The sequence below is a fragment of the Triplophysa rosa genome, linkage group LG15 (assembly GCF_024868665.1).
Source record: "Triplophysa rosa linkage group LG15, Trosa_1v2, whole genome shotgun sequence".
NCBI classification, from domain to species: domain Eukaryota; kingdom Metazoa; phylum Chordata; class Actinopteri; order Cypriniformes; family Nemacheilidae; genus Triplophysa; species Triplophysa rosa.
In genome coordinates, this window is record NC_079904.1 from 14,105,210 (window position 1) to 14,124,636 (window position 19,427).

General features: G+C 39.6%; 2 protein-coding genes across 5 annotated transcripts in view; one reads left to right on the plus strand and one right to left on the minus strand.

Moving 5' to 3' along the window:
* The first annotated feature begins 7,537 nt into the window (after nt 1-7,537).
* ckbb (creatine kinase, brain b) lies at nt 7,538-11,240 on the plus strand. Its single transcript, XM_057352150.1, has 8 exons — nt 7,538-7,666; nt 8,448-8,651; nt 9,569-9,723; nt 9,804-9,936; nt 10,097-10,268; nt 10,349-10,472; nt 10,563-10,752; nt 10,840-11,240. The coding sequence occupies exons 2-8, from the start codon at nt 8,459-8,461 to the stop codon at nt 11,016-11,018; spliced, it is 1,146 nt and encodes a 381-aa protein (XP_057208133.1). The 5' UTR covers nt 7,538-7,666; nt 8,448-8,458; the 3' UTR covers nt 11,019-11,240.
* Nucleotides 11,241-13,118: 1,878 nt separating this feature from the next.
* Nucleotides 13,119-19,427, minus strand: part of ppp1r13bb (protein phosphatase 1, regulatory subunit 13Bb) — a 42,810-nt gene continuing 36,501 nt past the window's right edge. For 2 of the 4 annotated variants that reach the window (XM_057352147.1, XM_057352145.1), the window contains exons 12-19: nt 18,086-18,210; nt 17,001-17,484; nt 16,161-16,888; nt 15,916-16,053; nt 15,694-15,827; nt 15,390-15,556; nt 14,775-14,974; nt 13,119-14,677 (exon numbers count right to left, since the gene is read on the minus strand). In XM_057352147.1, the coding sequence (XP_057208130.1) occupies nt 14,636-14,677; nt 14,775-14,974; nt 15,390-15,556; nt 15,694-15,827; nt 15,916-16,053; nt 16,161-16,888; nt 17,001-17,484; nt 18,086-18,210 (2,018 nt within the window). In that variant the 3' untranslated portion in view covers nt 13,119-14,635. The remainder of the gene's footprint in view (nt 14,678-14,774; nt 14,975-15,389; nt 15,557-15,693; nt 15,828-15,915; nt 16,054-16,160; nt 16,889-17,000; nt 17,485-18,085; nt 18,211-19,427) is intronic. The other 2 variants (XM_057352148.1, XM_057352149.1) reach the window with 1 other exon arrangement.

A 19,427-nucleotide genomic window follows, 5' to 3' on the forward strand; every position in this document is an offset into this window, starting at 1 on the left:
TGAGAGTATGACATCATCGCCTCTCTTGTTCACATGGCAACAATGGAAGCAATGTTCCATTAATACAGTAGCCACAGCATTGATATGCAAATGACAATCTGTGAATGAAAGTCCAGCGGGTGGAAAAGGAGGAGAAGATGAGACAGCTTTTCCCCACTCGTCTAATCGTAGCTCATCTGCAGGAGATGGCGAGAATCAAAATGTCATGCAGGCCATGGCCGCAAGGTCCAATTTTGCCTCCTAGAACAAAAATCAATGACAGCGCAGCGCGGGGAGGAAAATAACTCTGCGGTCCTGACGGGACACCAGGAGCGTAAAATGAAGGTGAATGGGATCGGTACAGCAGTAGGTGAAACATAAATGCTGTTGCAGAGTGTTTAAAGATAGTAAATGGGAAATGGGTTTAAATATCCAGCCTTTCCTTTTCACTGACTTCAGATCAGACAAAGCTAGAGCTGGGGGATGGGAAAGTGAGAGAGGATAGAGGGATTGAGAGAAACATAGAGGAGGGGTTAGACATGGTCCTTTTTACAAAGGTTATGATGTGGACTAAAAGTTGTGATGAATCACAGAAAACATCACGCAGAGAGCATATTTTAGCACAGCAGAAAAAGCCAAAGCGTCAATGTCCCCATTAATCAAAAGCAATATCACATAAGCAACTTTAAGAGAACGTAATAACTGCATGTGTAATATTACTTTTATATGTCAGTTTCTTAAACAAATATATTCTTAAGAACAGAATGCTAAGATGCTAAAAAGCATATATTAAATGCTTCAGAATATAATATAATAGAACAGAACAGAACAGAATCGTAAGCTGCTAAAAACATATATTAAATGTTTCAGAATAGAAAAGAATAGAATAGATGCTAAAAAACATATAGTAAATGTTTCAGAACAGAACAGAACGCAGTAGAATAAAGTCATCTTAGCATAGAATACAATGCTAAGATGCTAAAAACGATATATTAAATGTTTCAGAATAGAATAGAATAGAATAGAATAGAACTCTTAGATACTAAAAACTTATATTAAATGTTTCAGAACAGGACAGAACACAGTAGAATAAAGTCGAATAGAATACAATGCTAAGATGCTAAAAACGATATATTAAATGTTTTAGAATAGAATAGAATAGAATAGAATAGAATAGAACTCTTAGACACTAAAAACATATATTAAATGTTTCAGAACAGGACAGAACACAGTAGAATACAGTTGAATAGAATACGATGCTAAGATGCTAAAAACGATATATTAAATGTTTCAGAATAGAATAGAATAGAATAGAATAGAATAGAATAGAATAGAATAGAATAGAATAGAATAGAACTCTTAGACACTAAAAACATATATTAAATGTTTCAGAACAGGACAGAACACAGTAGAATACAGTTGAATAGAATACGATGCTAAGATGCTAAAAACGATATATTAAATGTTTCAGAATAGAATAGAATAGAATAGAATAGAATAGAATAGAATAGAATAGAATAGAATAGAATAGAACTCTTAGACACTAAAAACATATATTAAATGTTTCAGAACAGGACAGAACACAGTAGAATACAGTTGAATAGAATACGATGCTAAGATGCTAAAAACGATATATTAAATGTTTCAGAATAGAATAGAATAGAATAGAATAGAATAGAATAGAATAGAATAGAATAGAATAGAATAGAACTCTTAGATACTAAAAACATATATTAAATGTTTCAGAACAGGACAGAACACAGTAGAATAAAGTTGAATAGAATACGATGCTAAGATGCTAAAAACGATATATTAAATGTTTCAGAACAGGACAGAACACAGTAGAATAAAGTCGAATAGAATACAATGCTAAGATGCTAAAAACGATATATTAAATGTTTCAGAATAGAATAGAATAGAATACAATACAATACAATACAATACAATACAATAGAATAGAATAGAACTCTTAGATACTAAAAACTTATATTAAATGTTTCAGAACAGGACAGAACACAGTAGAATAAAGTCGAATAGAATACAATGCTAAGATGTTAAAAACTATATATTAAATGTTTCAGAACAGAACAGAACATAATAGAATAGAATAGAACTCTTAGATGCTAAAAAACATATATTAAATGTTTCAGAACATAACAGAACTGAACAGAACAGAACATTAGAATAGAATAGAATAGAATAGAATAGAACTCTTAGATGCTAAAAACATATATTAAATGTTTCAGAACAGGACAGAACATAATAGAATAGAATAGAATAGAACTCTTAGATGCTAAAAGCATACAGTATATTAAATGTTTCAGAACAGAACAGAACACAGTAGAATAAAGTCAAATAGAATACAATGCTAAGATGCTAAAAACTATATATTAAATGTTTCAGAACAGGACAGAACACAGTAGAGAACAGAACAGATAAAAACATATAGGCAATTAAATGTTTCATCATTGAATCGAATAGAACAAGTACGCTAAGCTAAAAAGCAGCAAATAACAGATTAACAGATGACCAAGATGTGTTTATAAAACGTATTTATATGTTTTTATACATATCTAAGAATTACACCTTCTAAAGCAAAACATCCCAAGCATTTGTGTGTGTGTGTGCGTGTGTGTGCGTGTGTGTGTGTGTGCGTGCGTGTGCGTGTGTGTGCGTGCGTGCGTGTGTGTGTGTGTGTGTGTGTGTGCAGTAGACTCGAAGGCTGCAGGTCAGCTCTAAATGCCAGAACGAAATGCTATGCAACCGCAGTGTGTCAGCTGAGCTGTCATGCAGCATTACGTGCATAACAAAAGACGTGACCAACGGACGACAGAGCAGACCCCACCCACCTCACTCAATCTAAAATGATAATATTTCTCATCTAGCAGCAAAACAAGAGCCGTCTGTTCGATATGAATCTGGCAGAGTACAATTGTTCCCAAAGGATGGAGCTCTGATTCTGAGAGCCAATCTCACATCACAGCCCCAGAACAAACTGTGACGTCGCATAATGTGTGACTCAGTGAGGGAGAGTGTGTGTTATGTCAGTGAAGAACGGAGTGTGTGTGTTATGTAATTCAGAGAGTGTGTACCGCAAGCTCCATCCCATCTGCGGCTGAGAGCTGGTTTTCAGAGTCAGCGAATCGCTCTGGTACATATAACAAAACATGTCTCTATAGCATTAAACAACATACAGACTGGATGGGAAATAGGATACATTACTGCAAAGCTCTTTACAAGCACTAAACATAATCCCTCTCAAGAATAATTTCAAAAGAGACTGAAACTCATACTCAGGTTTGTTCCTAAGAGGCTCTTCCAAGTACTTAATGATCTGGCTAAGAGACCATCATGCTTTGCTGAGTCAACAGGACTCTAATTAACCCCTCCTTAAAAGAATATTCAGGCTTAAATACAAGCTAGAATGATTCAAATGATTTTCTGTGGAATAAGAAAAAGTGTACTTCAGTTTATAAAAAAATGAAATAAATGCACTTACAATAGGTAAACATAATCTATAGAGCATCATGACATCACACCTTGCGTTGTTTACGCAAATTATTAATTAGTAAATTATTAGTAAATTATTGGATTTTACCTATATTATCAATGTCTCCATCTGCCATTGGTCGGCCAAACACAAAATCCTGCCCTCACGGCATTGAGGATTGTGCCGTGGTTATGATGCCATTGGTTATAATGTTGCTCAAACAAACTGCAAATCCCAACAGTAGGTGAGGAACTGTGTGCTTTACCTTTATATTGCATTTAAAGGGGCAGGGTTATAGAAATAAAACATCTTTCATCATTTATTTTCCCTTTATGTCATTTCTAACCTGTATATGACCTTTCTCCCCTCTGTGGAACACAAAAGAAGATATTTTGGTTTTGTGTCCATACAATGGAAGTCAATGGGGGCCGGTGTGGTTTGGTTACCAACGTTCTTCAAAATATCCTCTTCCGTGTTCTGCAGAAGAAAGAAAGTCATTCAGGTTTGGAATGACACGAGGGTGAGTAAATAAATGACAGAATGTTAATTTTTGGGTAAACTATTCCTTTAACCTGCAATATGTCTTCAGGACCACAGTCCTACATCTGTACACTCTGTACCTTGCCACAGAAATAAAAACAAACACACAAACTGTGTAGCAAGAACATTACCAAACACACACAGATTTCATATACAGCCTACAGCTTAGACATAGCACCCATGAGACACCCACAAGCAGTTAAGTGTTGAACTCTACAGTGTGCTCAGTGTTCTCTGTGCCCGGGCTGAATACACTCTTGTTTGGAGCAGAAAGTGAAGTGGATGGGCCCTCTCACTGCAGGAGGGAGCACGGTCTAGATTTATTATTCAAGATAATTGAGTTCTTATGAAAGCCGACGCTGACCTAAATTCATTTGACCAGTTAAAATTTAAATGGCATCTAGCGATGCCAGCTCCCGTGACCACAATAGGCAGAGAGCAAAGGAGTGGCAGCCAATCTTTACTGGCCTCTCAATGGAGGACTTGGAAAATTGGTTGCGTCAAGCTGTTGCGTACAATAGCGTCTGCCATTTCGCTCTAAAGGTTTGGGGCTGTGCCATGGTTGTACAGTTGTTTTCCACTATTATATTATGTCATGCACTAGCTCTGCTTCTCCATTGTCTCTGTTATTTATAATCTCAAATACTGCATTCGTCTTGGTTTTCTCTAATACAAGTTTCCCACAAGCTTAGGTACAGACCATCTTTAATTAAAACTGCTACAGGATTGTGACATACACGTCCATCCATTCCATTGCAGTTTATAGAAACGTTTGAGCAACTGTGATCCCGCAAACATCCTTAAATCTGCAACCAGGGATGTAGAAGCTGAGCTTTCTCATTGGTTCAAAATGCATCTGGTCCCTAAAGTGGATTGGGAAATAGATAACAGATGGTTGCTGATTGGTGGGCACAACTGTCACTCAAACAAGCAGCACGGATGATATAATGCAGATCAGCTGCAAAGGATGTCTTTAATCTACCTGGCTGGCACGCAAAAACAAGCGAAACATCCAGGTTTATAAATCCTTTAGTTGTGACCTTTAGTTTGATAGTCATATAATCGTGGTGATCTATATGCAAACGAATTATGGAAATCATCCTGTGGCTGGTCAAAGACTCAAACTGTGAACAACACGGTTTATAACTTGCAAAGCTTGCGTATTATAAATCATCCTGACTTAGCAAAGCGTATGTGCGCTGTGTTACATCAATGCAGTTACACAGACGTTAGAAATGTGAGCTGCTTCATCCAACACAAGTGCTTAATAAAGTCACTGTTAAAAGGAACATGTAATGAGATCAATAAATGTTATCTAGATTGAATATATAAAGTCCAAGTGGTATGATGCAGTTATCATCTGCATGTCAATTCAACTTCTGAAAGTGGACTGCATAGCAGATTCATTATTTTTGGCTTTCGCTAAATGCTTATTTGGTTTCTCCACAGAGTTTCAGCAAGGTTACTGAGGAGGAAAAGAGCGGATTAAAGTCTCTCGAAAGCGATGCAAATGAGCCCCACAAGAGGGAAGGGGTGATTTTGACAGCTTTCTGTCAGAAGGGCTTGACAGACAACATGCTTGTGTATGTGTGTGTGTGTGTGTTTGTGTTGGGGATTGTCTCCTGTGCAAATACAATGATATGATTTATTATTCTACCAATGCATTCTGAGTTGGCACACAAACATTTAACAATTCTTAATGTTGCTCTGTTGTTTCTAGGCTTTTGGGGAAATCTCCATTACGCTTCTAAACTAGGTCAGTGTCTTTGGTCAACCAGCTTGACAAGAAATACCAAATTGGCTGACCAACATTTTTTGCTGGTAAAAAGCATGGCTATAACGGTCCTGCCTGTCCATGCATGCATGCTGGGATGCATACGTCCATCAATATTCTTTCCATCTTTTGTATCTATGAAAATTAGGGCTCTAAAGGCGAGAAAATGCAAATATTAACACACACATACATAAACAAAATGCTCTGCTGCAGACTAGGTTCCTATGGCATCAGCACTCCCATTCTCTGTCTCAGCCTGTCAAAACGTGATTGCTACACACTGAACTCTGTGAACTACTGTAGAGAAACAAACCATTGCACAGCCTTGAGTGAAAAAAGCCCTGCCATCATGAATATTCATCAGACGCAGTCTGGACTTTCATTATGATCTCACGCGTTCTCTCTCTCTCTCACTTTGTGTTTGGTGAAAGAATATTTTAAAAGCATGAGCACTGCTGAATCGACAGAGAAAAACAGTCCGTGTTAACAAATGTCATGTTTATATCTATTGATATGTTTGCTGTACCTCAATGACACCAAAATAAAACGTGAAGGCTGTATACCCCCAGACATCAGCAGTACAAACACAAAAGAAGGGGTGTGGCCAAACTGGGCACAACACAGAGATCCTAAAGAAAAAATGTAATAAAAGGAATAGTTCACCTTCATAATGGAAATTCTGTAATTATTTACACACCTTCTTTCAAACTTGTATGAAAATATGAAGATATTTTGAAAAATCTTTGGTCCCCATTGACTTGCATTGGTTTTGTGTCCATACAATAGAAGTACATTTTTGGTTACCAACACTTTTCAAAATATCTTCATTCGTGTTTTTCAGAAGAAAATCACACAGATTTAAAATGACAACAGAGCGAGTAAATGATGACAGAGTTTTCATTTTGAAGGTGAACTGTTCCTTTAATATGTGTGATTTTGACCAAGCAAAAAAGCTGGCACAGACAGCACCAAGCTATGTATTGTGGATACAGTGTGTGCTAATCAGCTATCTCAGCATATAAATCAAATAATAAAATTAAAAATGATTGTAAAATATTTAAGGTTATTTTAAAGGGAACACCGCTCAGAATTCCAAGTATATAACATGAAAGCAAATGCTCATATAATATATATATGCTCAAAATAACTTTACATAATCAGTCAATGGCACAAGTATAACACAAAGATAAGAACATTGTTTTCAATGTGTCATTTCTTGCTAAATTCAGGAAAATCGATTACTTTTTTAAAAAGGCTGTCGAAAGGGCCATCCAAAACAAGCAGCATGTATAGCAAATTTCTGGTAACATAATCATTTTAAATGTAGCAAACAAGTAGCACAAGACAATTTAAAGAAACACAAATCAGCCCCTTAAAAATCTTAGATAAAATGAGCTTCCTGACAAAAATAAAATGTAGCAAACACGGATGACACCAAATGGACCAAAAAACTGTCGGTGGTGCTTCATCGTATGTTAAGATCAGAAAGATAGCTAGAAAAACTTGCATGAACTGTCTAGTCACAACAATACGGCCATGCCTCAGTTACTTCTTCTAAAATTGCTAATCAAACCCGTCTGAGAGCCTTCATACAAGTGAATCAAATTCCACATTGTTCAATTTAGCTGTCAATCATGACGAGCAGCCAAGGAAAAAACACCATGTGATCAATGTAAGCAAATACTTGATGTTGTGGATGTGATGCGACTCCCTCTCCAATAGAATGAATGGACTCAAATAGCGGCCAATCAGAAGAGAGCTCCGGCAGGGTATAAAAACCCCATAAAGCCGCTTATTTCTGGACACCGTTATCAGTCTTTGTGTGGGTTCTGGTGTACTTTAAGAAGGATTAATACTACTTTCCCAAAGAAAATCGGTGTAAGGTATGCATTCTTTTAAACAGCGGTTGTATTTATCGTAATACAAATAGGTCATTGATATTGTATCATTCGGGGACAGCTATGTGATAACGATTGTTAACCCTTTGGAGAAAAAAATATGGTTGCATTGAATGTTGTAGTAATAGATAGTAATAGAAATGCATTGATATTTAGAACACGTCTGATTTTTAATCTTGGTTAACAACTAGCAATGCTAGCTGTTTATTCCTCCAACCCCTTGAGGCAAAAAATGACAATATATTGATCTTAAAAGGCTTTAAATAGGCATGCATTGTTGAAAAAGACGCGGATGCGTGCATGACAAAGTGCTTTTGTACCGAACATCAGCAACGACCTTGCAGTCAGCCTCCTTCATCTGCAAGGACGTTATTCCCAGTACTGCGCATTACGCATTCGTATGCAAAGAACAGCCAACCGTTCCTATCCAACACCGTTATAATGCACAGAAGGTGTTGCATAACATTGAAAATCTGCACGTATTTAATGCATTTCATGAAGACGCGTCGTTTGTCGGACGCGCTCTCGACATTCCATCATATTTACTGTCTGTCAGCGTGACGCCTCACGCCAGCGCTAGAGGACTTTTGTCCTCTCGATTGTTTGTTTTTGATACCGCCTAAGAAAATGTAAACGCATTTTTTTGCGCTTAATGCTCTTCAAAGCGGTTACGTCATGACGAACGCAGCTGCGGGCTTGATGTGTCCTTGCGTTTGAAACGGATTCAAATTCAGCTTGTGGCCTTTCGTCTGCATGTTTCCACCAGGTAACGCGACCATGCCTTTCGGTAACACTCACAATCTGCTGAAGATGAACTACTCCGCGGAGCAGGAGTATCCCGACCTCAGCCAGCACAATAACCACATGGCGAAGATCATCACTCCGGAGATGTACGCCGACCTGCGGGACAAACAGACCCCCAGCGGATTTACCCTCGATGACGTCATCCAGACAGGAGTCGATAACCCAGGTAAGTGTCCTTGCAGCCACCTGCCCAACCATTTACGTGGATGCGTTTGGCAGATACTTCTATCTAAAGCGAATTGCGGTTGATTTAGAGTATACAGGTTTTATCAGTTTGTGCGTTGTTTGGGAATCAAACCCACAATGTTTGCATTGCTAACACGCTCTGCCAATTGCACTACAGCAACCAAAGCATGAATTAACCAACTGCGCATTAAACTCGGTTTGGTGTCTTTCACGAGACGCTCCAAAGCAGCGTCAACGAGAGAAAATATCCTATATATAGAACTCCCTTTTTAAAAATGTTCAAAAATCATGTTTTTTTTTATTGTGCATTCCAATGAATATCTATCAAACTGCAGTTGGTTTGTTTTGATTTAAGCCATAATAACTAAAAAAAATACAGCTAACTAACACAATAAAAACATGATAACATGATTTTTGGAAAAAAAATCTGAGTTCTCATTTTGGAACCAAACTTTTCATAAGTTTTAGTAGATGTGGAAGAGACGTGTTGAAGGAACAAGCTCTCGGCCCACTTTGGTTTTCTGTCATTGTGGACGCAAACTGACTCTAATATTCACATTCAAAACATTATTGGGGCTGACATGCACCCAACGTGACTAGTTCTAGTTGCACCCAGAATCTACTGTAGCATTATTTCCATGACCTTTGTGCAGTTCTGCATTCTTAATGGCATGCCAGTGTATTTCAATGATGCCGTTCAATGTGCGACAGACTCCAGACCTAAAGTTTAAAGGGAAGTAACTCTGTCAAGCGGCAGTAAAGTGAAACAATGTGTAATGTCGTTGTTGCTCAATGCAGGCCAAAAATATGATGACACCTACAGTATGACAACTAGCTGTGTTGCCGCAATGTATTTTAATTTCACGGTTTGGCTGAATATTTATTTCTGGATTCTAGGACATCCTTTCATCATGACAGTCGGCTGTGTAGCTGGAGATGAAGAGACATACGAAGTGTTCAAAGATCTTCTGGACCCTGTTATCGAGGACCGCCATGGTGGCTATAAGCCCACAGACAAACACAAGACTGACTTGAACCCAGACAACCTCCAGGTACGTTATACCACTGGATGCTCCAATTGTGCGTCATGATTTCAAAAGATCAGGGGTTAATTCTTTTTACGTTTTAATAGGGCGGAGATGACCTTGACCCCAACTACGTTCTGAGCTCTCGAGTGCGAACCGGCAGGAGCATCCGTGGTTTCTGCCTTCCACCCCACTGCACCCGTGGGGAGAGACGCGGCATTGAAAGCCTGTCCGTTGAGGGTGAGCTAATCCATTTATTTCAATTTGGATGTCAATTGTTTATTGATGACTGAGCTGCTGTGTTCTGTTATGTGATGTAATATATAAATATAACATTATTATGATTTATTATTATGATTATTAATAATGCAGTATATTTGTGTCTGTTTGTGTATTCCAGCTTTGGGAGCCCTTGACGGTGACCTTAAAGGAAAGTACTACGCCCTCAAAGACATGACGGAGGAAGAGCAGCAGCAGCTGATCGATGACCACTTCCTGTTTGATAAGCCTGTGTCCCCACTGCTGTTGGCTTCTGGGATGGCTCGGGATTGGCCGGATGCAAGAGGGATCTGGTGAGATTGCGATTTGGAGGCGTATATCAATTTTATATAATGTAATTTTAAAAATAATAATTTGATTTCAATGGTTTTAGGCACAACGACAATAAGACATTCCTGGTCTGGGTTAATGAGGAAGACCACCTTCGTGTCATCTCCATGCAGAAAGGAGGAAACATGAAAGAAGTTTTTAATCGCTTCTGCACAGGCCTCACAAAGGTTTGTCGACTTCGACTTCATCCCTCGCTTGTGAAAAAGTGCATGCGTCTCCTGTCCTATCCTTTTTACATTTTAATGTTTGTTTTGCAGATCGAGTCCTTGTTTAAGGAGAAGGGCCACGAGTTCATGTGGAACGAGCATTTGGGCTACGTTCTAACTTGCCCATCCAACCTGGGCACGGGGTTGCGTGGTGGCGTTCACGTCAAACTTCCCAACGTCAGCAAGCATGAGAAATTCGGTGAGATCCTAAAGCGACTGAGGCTCCAAAAGCGTGGAACAGGTTTGTTTTTGTAACCTCTCAATTGGACATGTACTGTATGTCTGTATTATCTGCACAGGTGATCTATAACCATTCTCTGTTCTCCAGGTGGAGTCGACACTGCTGCCGTCGGTGGTGTCTTTGACATCTCCAATGCAGACCGTCTTGGATTCTCTGAGGTAGATCTGGTTCAGATGGTGGTGGATGGCGTCAAGCTGCTTATCGAGATGGAGAAACGCCTGGAGGCGGGTCAGTCGATCGATGACCTTATGCCTGAACAGAAGTGAACACTTCATGACTCCCAAATTAACTCCCCTCCGCCTCCACCAGTACTCCTGCCCTTCAGTACCAGTAATCTTAACTACATCAAGGAAATACACTGCACCCAAACGGTAGTGGCACTAAAGTTAGACGAGTCTTCCATCAGTGTGAAGGATTTGTATTTCAATCGTCCTGCAATGTTGAAGATGGAGCTTAACACCAGAAATAAAGTTTCTTTGGCCCATGGAGTTTCTTGCGTGCATGTTTATTGTTGTCTTTCATTTCAAATTTGCTGGCAAGTGTTGACACTGAGCAGGTGAAATGGTAACAAAGGTTAATGTGATATTATGAGAAGTACAATGACAATACATTTGTTAGTGGATTTATGTTACAAAATTGTCACAATCTCGTAACCGCATATTCTGATTTGCTCTAATACAGCATAGACTGAAGAATTTAGTTTTTGAATCCTAAAATATTCCTAACAAGAAACTCGCTTCTCTAACTGTACGATCAATGCGGTCTTGCACTGCCCTCTAGTGGCTACAATTGATTTGACAACTAAATGAGTCTCAGTTTTATTGGTTTATCACTTGAATTCTAACATAAAAACGACCACTATCAAACTAGTGGAAAAAAATATTTACTGTGTTTTTTCAGAAACATTTACTTTTTCCCGTGGTAAATTATGAGGGCTTTGAGCCCTTTGTTACGAGACATCCCTTACGAAAATGTACCATGTTTTTTGTGTGTGTATTTGATTACTTATGGCAAACCATGGTTTTACTACAGTAACCATCGTTTTACTATGTTCTTAAAAAAACCATGGTTTTCATAACCATGGTTATTTTGTGGTAACCATGGTTTTTCGGTTTTAACTAGTTAGTAAACCATGGATGGTTTTCGCAAGGGATTAAAGTGGTGTTTCTCCAGGGGGCGCCAAGGGACCAGAAAGCGAATCTCAGGACGTGTTTGACCCGTGAAAATTGTAGAGAAATTTTTTACAAATTTGTACCGCAATTGGAAATCTTTGATGTGATCACATACAACTTTGATTGGTCAAACCTACCAGTGACCCGCTACTACATGACAAGGCTTTCGCTAGCATAAATGCCATTAAAGTCCTGGCAAAACTCTCCTATAATAAAACGCATAGGCTACAAGTGAACGGGTGAGCTGCGCTTTTTCAGCATTAAAAACATAGTAATGTTTACATTTCTTACCGCATTTGAATGGTTTACGTCTGTTGTGACTTAAAATCTCGATAGAAAATGGGCAGTTCCATGCAAATGTCAACCTTACCATGAAAAACGTTTTTTTCAAAGATGTTTACAAAAACTGATAGCACAGTCTACAAATATCCATCTGAGGGCTCTCTTAAAGTTTTAAAGCATTTTTTATTTTTAATGCATGATTTTCTAGGCAGGCATGAGTGCCTTTTGCAGGATTGTCACATCCGTAACTATTCCTCATAAATGGCACATGAAAATTATATTATTTGATGTTCTGAGGCATCCTTTCTCCATTTGTTGGGTATTATTGCTTCTGGCATTTTAAATCACAGAAATCCTACAAAGTATGTTTCTCAAAAACTGTCCTTTTTTGTCACATCCATAACGCATGTTTAAAAAAAATAGAAATCTCGTGCATTTTTTTCTGATGTTTAAACTCTTATCAACAAAGGTTTAGTAAAATACACACATATGGTTCAGTATATTGCTAACAAAATACATTCTCCGAGCGTTTATCTGTCACATCCATTCGCTGGAATTGCCCAAATGTATCGTTGTGACAAAGAATCGTGAAATATCCATTCTTTGTGCCTATTATTCATGGAAATCCACTAATGTCATCAAAGAATCTATGCAATGGTTAAAAAAATATTAAAAACAACAGTAGCCTATTCACTTGGTTTTGTGTCTCTGTACAATAGAAGTGAATGGGTTCCGCCCTTGTTCGGTTACAAACAGTCTTTAAAATATTTTATTTTGTGTTCTGCTGAAAAAAGTCATACAAGTCCAAAATGGCAAGAGGGTGAGTAAATGATGAACAGATTTTGGGTGAACTATCCCTTTAATACCATTTAATGCTCAAGTTATACTAAGGTTTATCATAGCAACTCCAAACATCACTTTTGCTGCATTTACTCATTCTTATATTGTCGTTTACTTGAACAGTACAAATGAAGCAAATCACTTCCTTGGTTTTCATATTTTGTAACTATGAACAGCCTGGAATATGCATAATTGTACCTCGTTTCCTTATTATTACACATAGTCAGTGGTTTTAATAGCAAAATTGTGTCATGAAAGTGCCATGTTTCTACATAATCATGGAAAACTCTACATGGAAATGCAAAATTTATTTCGTTAGAAATCGATTTAAATTCATATAAATCAAGCAAAATGAAACGCACAAAGTGAGACAATAAAACGTGATAAATTCATTTGCTTGCTACGACTCATTTTTTTTATTGTGCACATGTATAGAACACAAGGTGCGAGTCACTGTGTTTCACAGAAGCCCACACGGGCAGTTTAGTTTAACAGCATTGACAGCTTTTAGTTTAACAGCTTTTTCATCTTCCTCACAGTATTTACAGGGTTAAACTCCACAATAAAGCTCTTTACTGCCTCAATGGCAGAATATAAAAATCATCTCACTTGACTAAAAACAGGAGTGGAGTGGAATGGGCTGGAATAAAATAAAGCAACATAAAAAGTGTCAAATAACACAGTAAAAGCTTTAAAATGAATGAATTCCAAATGTCCAGCTCAACCCTCTTCAAAGAATAAACTGACTATGTAAAGTGCCAGTCCTCGTAGGTTATATATGTAATCACTTCACAATGATTCTCCAAGGTTCTGAAGCACCAGCTTGGCTTTTCTCTATTAAAAATACACACTCTCTCTACATACTTCACACTCGCTCTTCAAAACACTCTTATACTGTAAAAAGACCCCTTTCTCTTGCTGTCATCCGCACACAAAATGCATTTTTGTGATGCCCGCTGCAATGAAAGAAAATAATCACTCATAACAGACATCGATCCCAAACTCAACACATTCTCTCACTTATAAGCACATACAAAAAAACGATGTAATATACATTCCCATCAGTAAATGGATTTTCTCAGTCATGGGTCTGAATAATCGTTTTGTTCTCATATGGAACAGCTTTGTTCTTCGCTCTCATACGCTTCCAGTTCATACTTGTTTTGTATCCAAATCATACTGAATTCCCTCACCTCCCTGCCCCAGTCCTCTCAGCAAAGCATCGTGGGTAAAGCCATGCCCAGAAAAACCAAGGCTTACAAGCACACAGAAAGTGATTAGTGCTTTTATCCCCAAGGTGTAATGTACAGCTATGATCAATTTTCTATGAATTACGATATACAAGGGAGATACAATGAGGTCTAGAGGTGGAGATGTGGGAGAAACCTGAGGCAGCTTTTATTTTAGTGTTATATTGAAGTGTGTGTGTTTGTATAGCGCTTTATGTTGATTGTGCCTCCAAGGGGGGTTTAGCAGCTTCACCCCTTCTGTAGTCGAAATGGCACACAGAGGTGAAAGACATAGGCTCTACATCCCCAGGTTAGTCCAGTCAATCACCCAGTAAAGGGGTGTGGCCAAGCAAGGGCTGGTTAAGCCAGAGATCTCTGACGTGGTTTTATTCTGGGGTACAGCTGTAGATAAACAAACAAATGCAGGTTAGCGTACGCATATAACTAACAGCATACTGTATACAGCCTAATAGCTGGGCCCATGTGGTTGTGGACCTACCCCCAGCAGGTTACGTGGCACGTAGCCCTCTTTGTCATTGAGTTTGCTCCACCACCAGTCTGTCTCCGTGTCTTCTTTCCTGCGCAGGACAGTAATGGCGTCTCCCTCCTGAAAGGAAAGCTCATCTGCACTCTGAGACACGTACTCCCACAGAGCATACACAACTCCTTTATTCATCACACCCATTTTCTCCTGCACACCTGTAAACACACACAGAGAAAGAGAGATCTTAATAAGGTCTACTTCTCAAGATAAAACAAAAATAGGCGATACCTGTTATATAAGTGCACTTAAAGCTAAATTGGTAGAGCAAAAGAAGATATTTGGGAAAATGTTGGTAACCGAACAATGGCGGTGCCCATTCACTTCTATTGTATGGAGACAAAACCAGTGCAAGTCAATGGGTGTTGTCTTTGTTTGTTTACCAACATTCTTCAAAATATCTTCTTTTCTGTTCTGCAGAAGGAAGAAAGTCAAGCAGGTTTGAAATGACGAGAGGATGAGTCATTTTTTCACTTTAAACACCTATAAATAGTACACATATTGCGAAAAAACGGCCTGTAGTTATCAAATTCAATGATACAACGGAATAGTGAACTAAAAGCGCACTCTTACCATAAAGGAACTGTGAGCACTGTATGAAACCCTCTTCCATCTCTTCGCATTTGTCTGCTGCCGTCTCCACGTCACTGATGGTGGTGGCAAAGATGGCTGCGCCAGATTCCACCAGAAGCTTACACAGGTGCACGCTGTTACAGGAAGCAGCGCAGTGCAAGGGCGTCCTGCACACAACACTTCACTTCAGTGAGTCTGTCTACACAAGTCCTCTAGCTGATGATCTCTTTAACAACGATTGACATGACTGTCTTTAAATAATCAATCCCTGACTAAACGCATGTCAGTGCTGCAGTCTCCTCACCAGCCGTCACTGTCTGCAGCATTCACGTTAACCCCAAAGTCCAGCAGGAACTTGACGATGGGGTGGTGGCCAGCACACACTGCGTTTTGGAGAGGCGTGATGCCCTCGTCGTTTGGGGTGCTGGGATTGTCAACCTACAGAATGAAGGTTAATAAAAATGAGCACGGTTCAGAAGATCTGTCACATTACGTCAAGCATAATGTGAATTGCTGTGTGTCATACCTCATAGATTATCCTTTGTACAAGGTCAAACTCTCCCTCCAGTGAGGCGTCCAACAACAGGGCGAGTGGGTTGAACTTCACTCTTAAGCCGTGACCTGTTCGTTCTGAGTTTGGCTTCTTTAGGTTAGTCCGTTTGCCCTGGTGAACACATGGATCACATCATGCATTGCTTTATGTGGCAAAGTAAAGGAATTTACTAGTGTTAAATGTGAAGTTCATTTAAAGGTATGTATCATCAAACCCACCACAGGCTTGGAGGAGGTATCCGCTTCCTCAGGTGTGCTGGCCTCAACTACGGGGCTCGGCAAGGTGGCTGAAGGTTCAGCAGGGTTATTGTTACTATCCTCTGATGGTTCTGGTGCCGGAGGTGTTTCAGCCGCTTGCTGTAGGGGTTCATTATCATTTGAATCACCTTGCTGGACAACCGCTCCTGCAATAGTGCGCTCGTGAGGCACGGAAGATGAGGTTCCTGAGGGTGGATTTCCATTATCTGCATCAAAGAGAACTTCACCTGTTGGTCCTGAGGGCTGGTAGAATGGATTGACTCCTTCCCCTCCATTCATACCTCCGATTCCTCCTTCCATCCCACCGGCCAGGGTGTTGAATCTCTGATACAGCAGCTTCTGGATGTTGGGCCCGTTGGGGCCTTCTGGTTCCGTAATGGAGCCGCGTTTTTTGAGCGGTCGTGGAGCATTGGCCAGTTTCTTGCGTAAGGCCTCCAGTTCGGCATCGCTCTGGTAGCGCATAGGGGAGTGCACCATGGGTGTGAGTTTAGTGGGGCTTAGGGGTCGTGGAATGTGGTCTACGCTGGGTGGGGGTGGCTCGGGGAGACCTATGAATTGGCGCTCGAAATCCAGCTCGCTATCCAACATGTCGTCTCCAGAACCCTGCAGGGCAGGAAATGCTCCAGTGCCCCCGAATGTTAATGGAGAGGCAGGTGAAGAGTTGGAAGGCAGGAGTGGCTTACCGTATACTGCAAACAAAAAGAGTAGATACTCAACAACACTGTACTTAAGAATACAACACAACACAAACCACGCGTAGGGGCTACCTAACTGTAAGAATATGCAACAACCAACGTGTACCTGCTTTAACTGCCGGTTTGCTGTTCAGAGGGAAGTTCTTGGGAGCCGGCTGCTGTAGGTACATGTGGTAGATGGAGCTTGAGTTCATGGTGGCTGGACCTTTCCTTGGTGACTGTGGTCTAGAGCCCTTGTCTGGGATGAAAGGCCGTACAGCTACAGCCAGAGGAGGGTCCGGTCTCTCTCCAGGTGGGAAAAAGGGGGGATTTTGCTGGAAGGTGGGGCTGGGGGGGACAGAAATACGCTGCTGGATCTGTTGGGAGGACGAGCCGGTAGGTGGAGGCGGGACCCGGGGCCAGGCAGGTGGGGGTGGTGGGTTGTTGGGTAGGCTGGGCACAGGCCGGAGCGGAACGTCTTTACGGCGGTCTAAAGAGCTGGTGGAGCCAGAGTTGGCAGATGAGAGGGGGTGGATGCTGGTGTGGGCTCCGTATGGAGGAGGCTGGGGCTTACTGGGAGGAACTGGGCCTAGTTTACCGGATTCCTGAATCTAAATGGAAAGGTAATATAGTGTCAAAATGTCAGAGATTTGAGAAAAACAGTATATTCTGTATGTTTGGTGATGCAAACAGTAAGAAACTCTTTTATGATGGCAAAATAAATAGAAAGCAATATATTTGTGTGTGTTAGTGTTTGTGAAAGGGATACTTCCCCCCCAAAATAAAAAAGGGTTACTTACTCCCATAGTATTTATTTTCCCTACTATGGGAGTCAATGGGGGCGAGATCTGACATTTTTTCAAATGTCTTCCTGTGTGTTTAGCAAAACAAAGAAATGTATACAGGTTTTGAACAATCTGAGGGCGAGTAAATGATGACAGAATTTTAATTTTTGGGGTGAAGTATCCCTTTAAGCTGCCTATGCTCACCAGTTTTGTGTAATACATGGATGAAAAGGTTAGAAATAGCATTTGCATTTAACAATCTAGATAATTTATTATTTATTAACTACTTATTATATCCCACCATGATAAATAAGTAGAGTAAGTTGTTCTTGCAGATGCTTCACAAACACATGTACATCACGACTGTCACTAGGGGGTAAACCGCAACAGCTACTGAATTAGCAGACACTGCTTTGAATACAAATACCTTATCTAAGGGAGTGCCTGCAGGTGATGCTGTTTTACTTGTTGTGTCTGTTCCCGACTCCTTCCAGTCAGGTGGCTTGACTGATGTGTTGCCCTTGGTGAGGGTGGGCAAGCTGACATCATTCTCTGGAAGTAAAGAGAAGGCATTAACACAAGGTCACACGTGACAGAGCCCCTTACAAGTACAATTTACTTATTAGGGAGGTATGATAAACTGCATTGCTAGTAAATTAGACAGACGGTGAAGCGGTAAATGTATGGTCTCTATAGCTGCACTAAGTATGACTCATAAAGTAGCTTCTTGAGTTAAGTGGCATATATCAGTGTACTGAATGGAAGTGAGGTTTTCTAGGAACAGAGAGGCTCCTTAAAAAGTGATAGTTCACCCAAAAATGAAAAATTCTGTCATTATTTACTCACCATCTTCTCATTTCAAACCTCTATGACTTTCTTTCTTTGACAGAACTCAAAAGAAGATATTTTGAAGAAAGTCGGTAACCGAACAGTGATGGCACTATTGTATGGACATGGGTGCCAGTTAACAACATTCTTCAAAATATTTTCTTTTGTGTTCTGCACAAGAAAGAAAGTTAAACAGGTTGAAATGACATGAGGGTGAGTAAATGATGGGATTTTGGGGTGTAACGTCACTTTAAATCTACTAGACAAAAAAAGAACAATATGTTTGAATGTAGGTTACTGTATCATCAAGTGTCACAAATCAGTGGTCTTTAATAGAGGTCCCATGGTGGTGATGCAGGGGATTGAATAAATGTTTGTATTTTAAGATCTTAAAAGTATTTTGGTTAAAAAAATGGAAAAAATACAATATTGTGAATTTTTCCCACACAAGTCAAATTAAAAAGAACTGTTTGTATGTCAAAACTTAAGTTCATAATATTAATAATATTAATGTGTTTATAATATTACCGGCTTGGCAATGTGATCGTCAAGATGTGAGCAAATACATTATTATGTACAAATATGCATATTATAGGCAAGATTTTAAATGCAAAACTAAAAAACATAACAGGGACTGCAAAACAAAGGACCTTGTCCTGAAAAAAGTTGAAGACTCCCTCTCATAAATAGTTTGCAAAAACTTTCTTGCCAATCCATTTGAAACCAACAAGGTGGAAAATTGGGTCCAAAACAATCTTAAGCATGTTCTTGAGTAGAATTTAGCAACCAATCTTCAAACTTCAATCGTTGTATATTATATGTGAATTCACCAAATTAGTAGAGCTACAGTATGTTAAAGAATGATGTAAATGGAACCTGCACAAGTTATTGGTTTCTATGTGTTTGTAAATGTACTAAAGAGCTGCTGAGGAAATGCGACT

Bases quoted from the DNA above. Each gene is read 5' to 3' on its own strand.
- ckbb (XM_057352150.1), top strand. From the start codon at position 8,459: ATGCCTTTCGGTAACACTCACAATCTGCTGAAGATGAACTACTCCGCG. The intron at 9,724-9,803 runs GTACGTTATACC...ACGTTTTAATAG, and splicing joins TGAACCCAGACAACCTCCAG to GGCGGAGATGACCTTGACCC. The intron at 10,269-10,348 runs GTGAGATTGCGA...CAATGGTTTTAG, and splicing joins CCGGATGCAAGAGGGATCTG to GCACAACGACAATAAGACAT.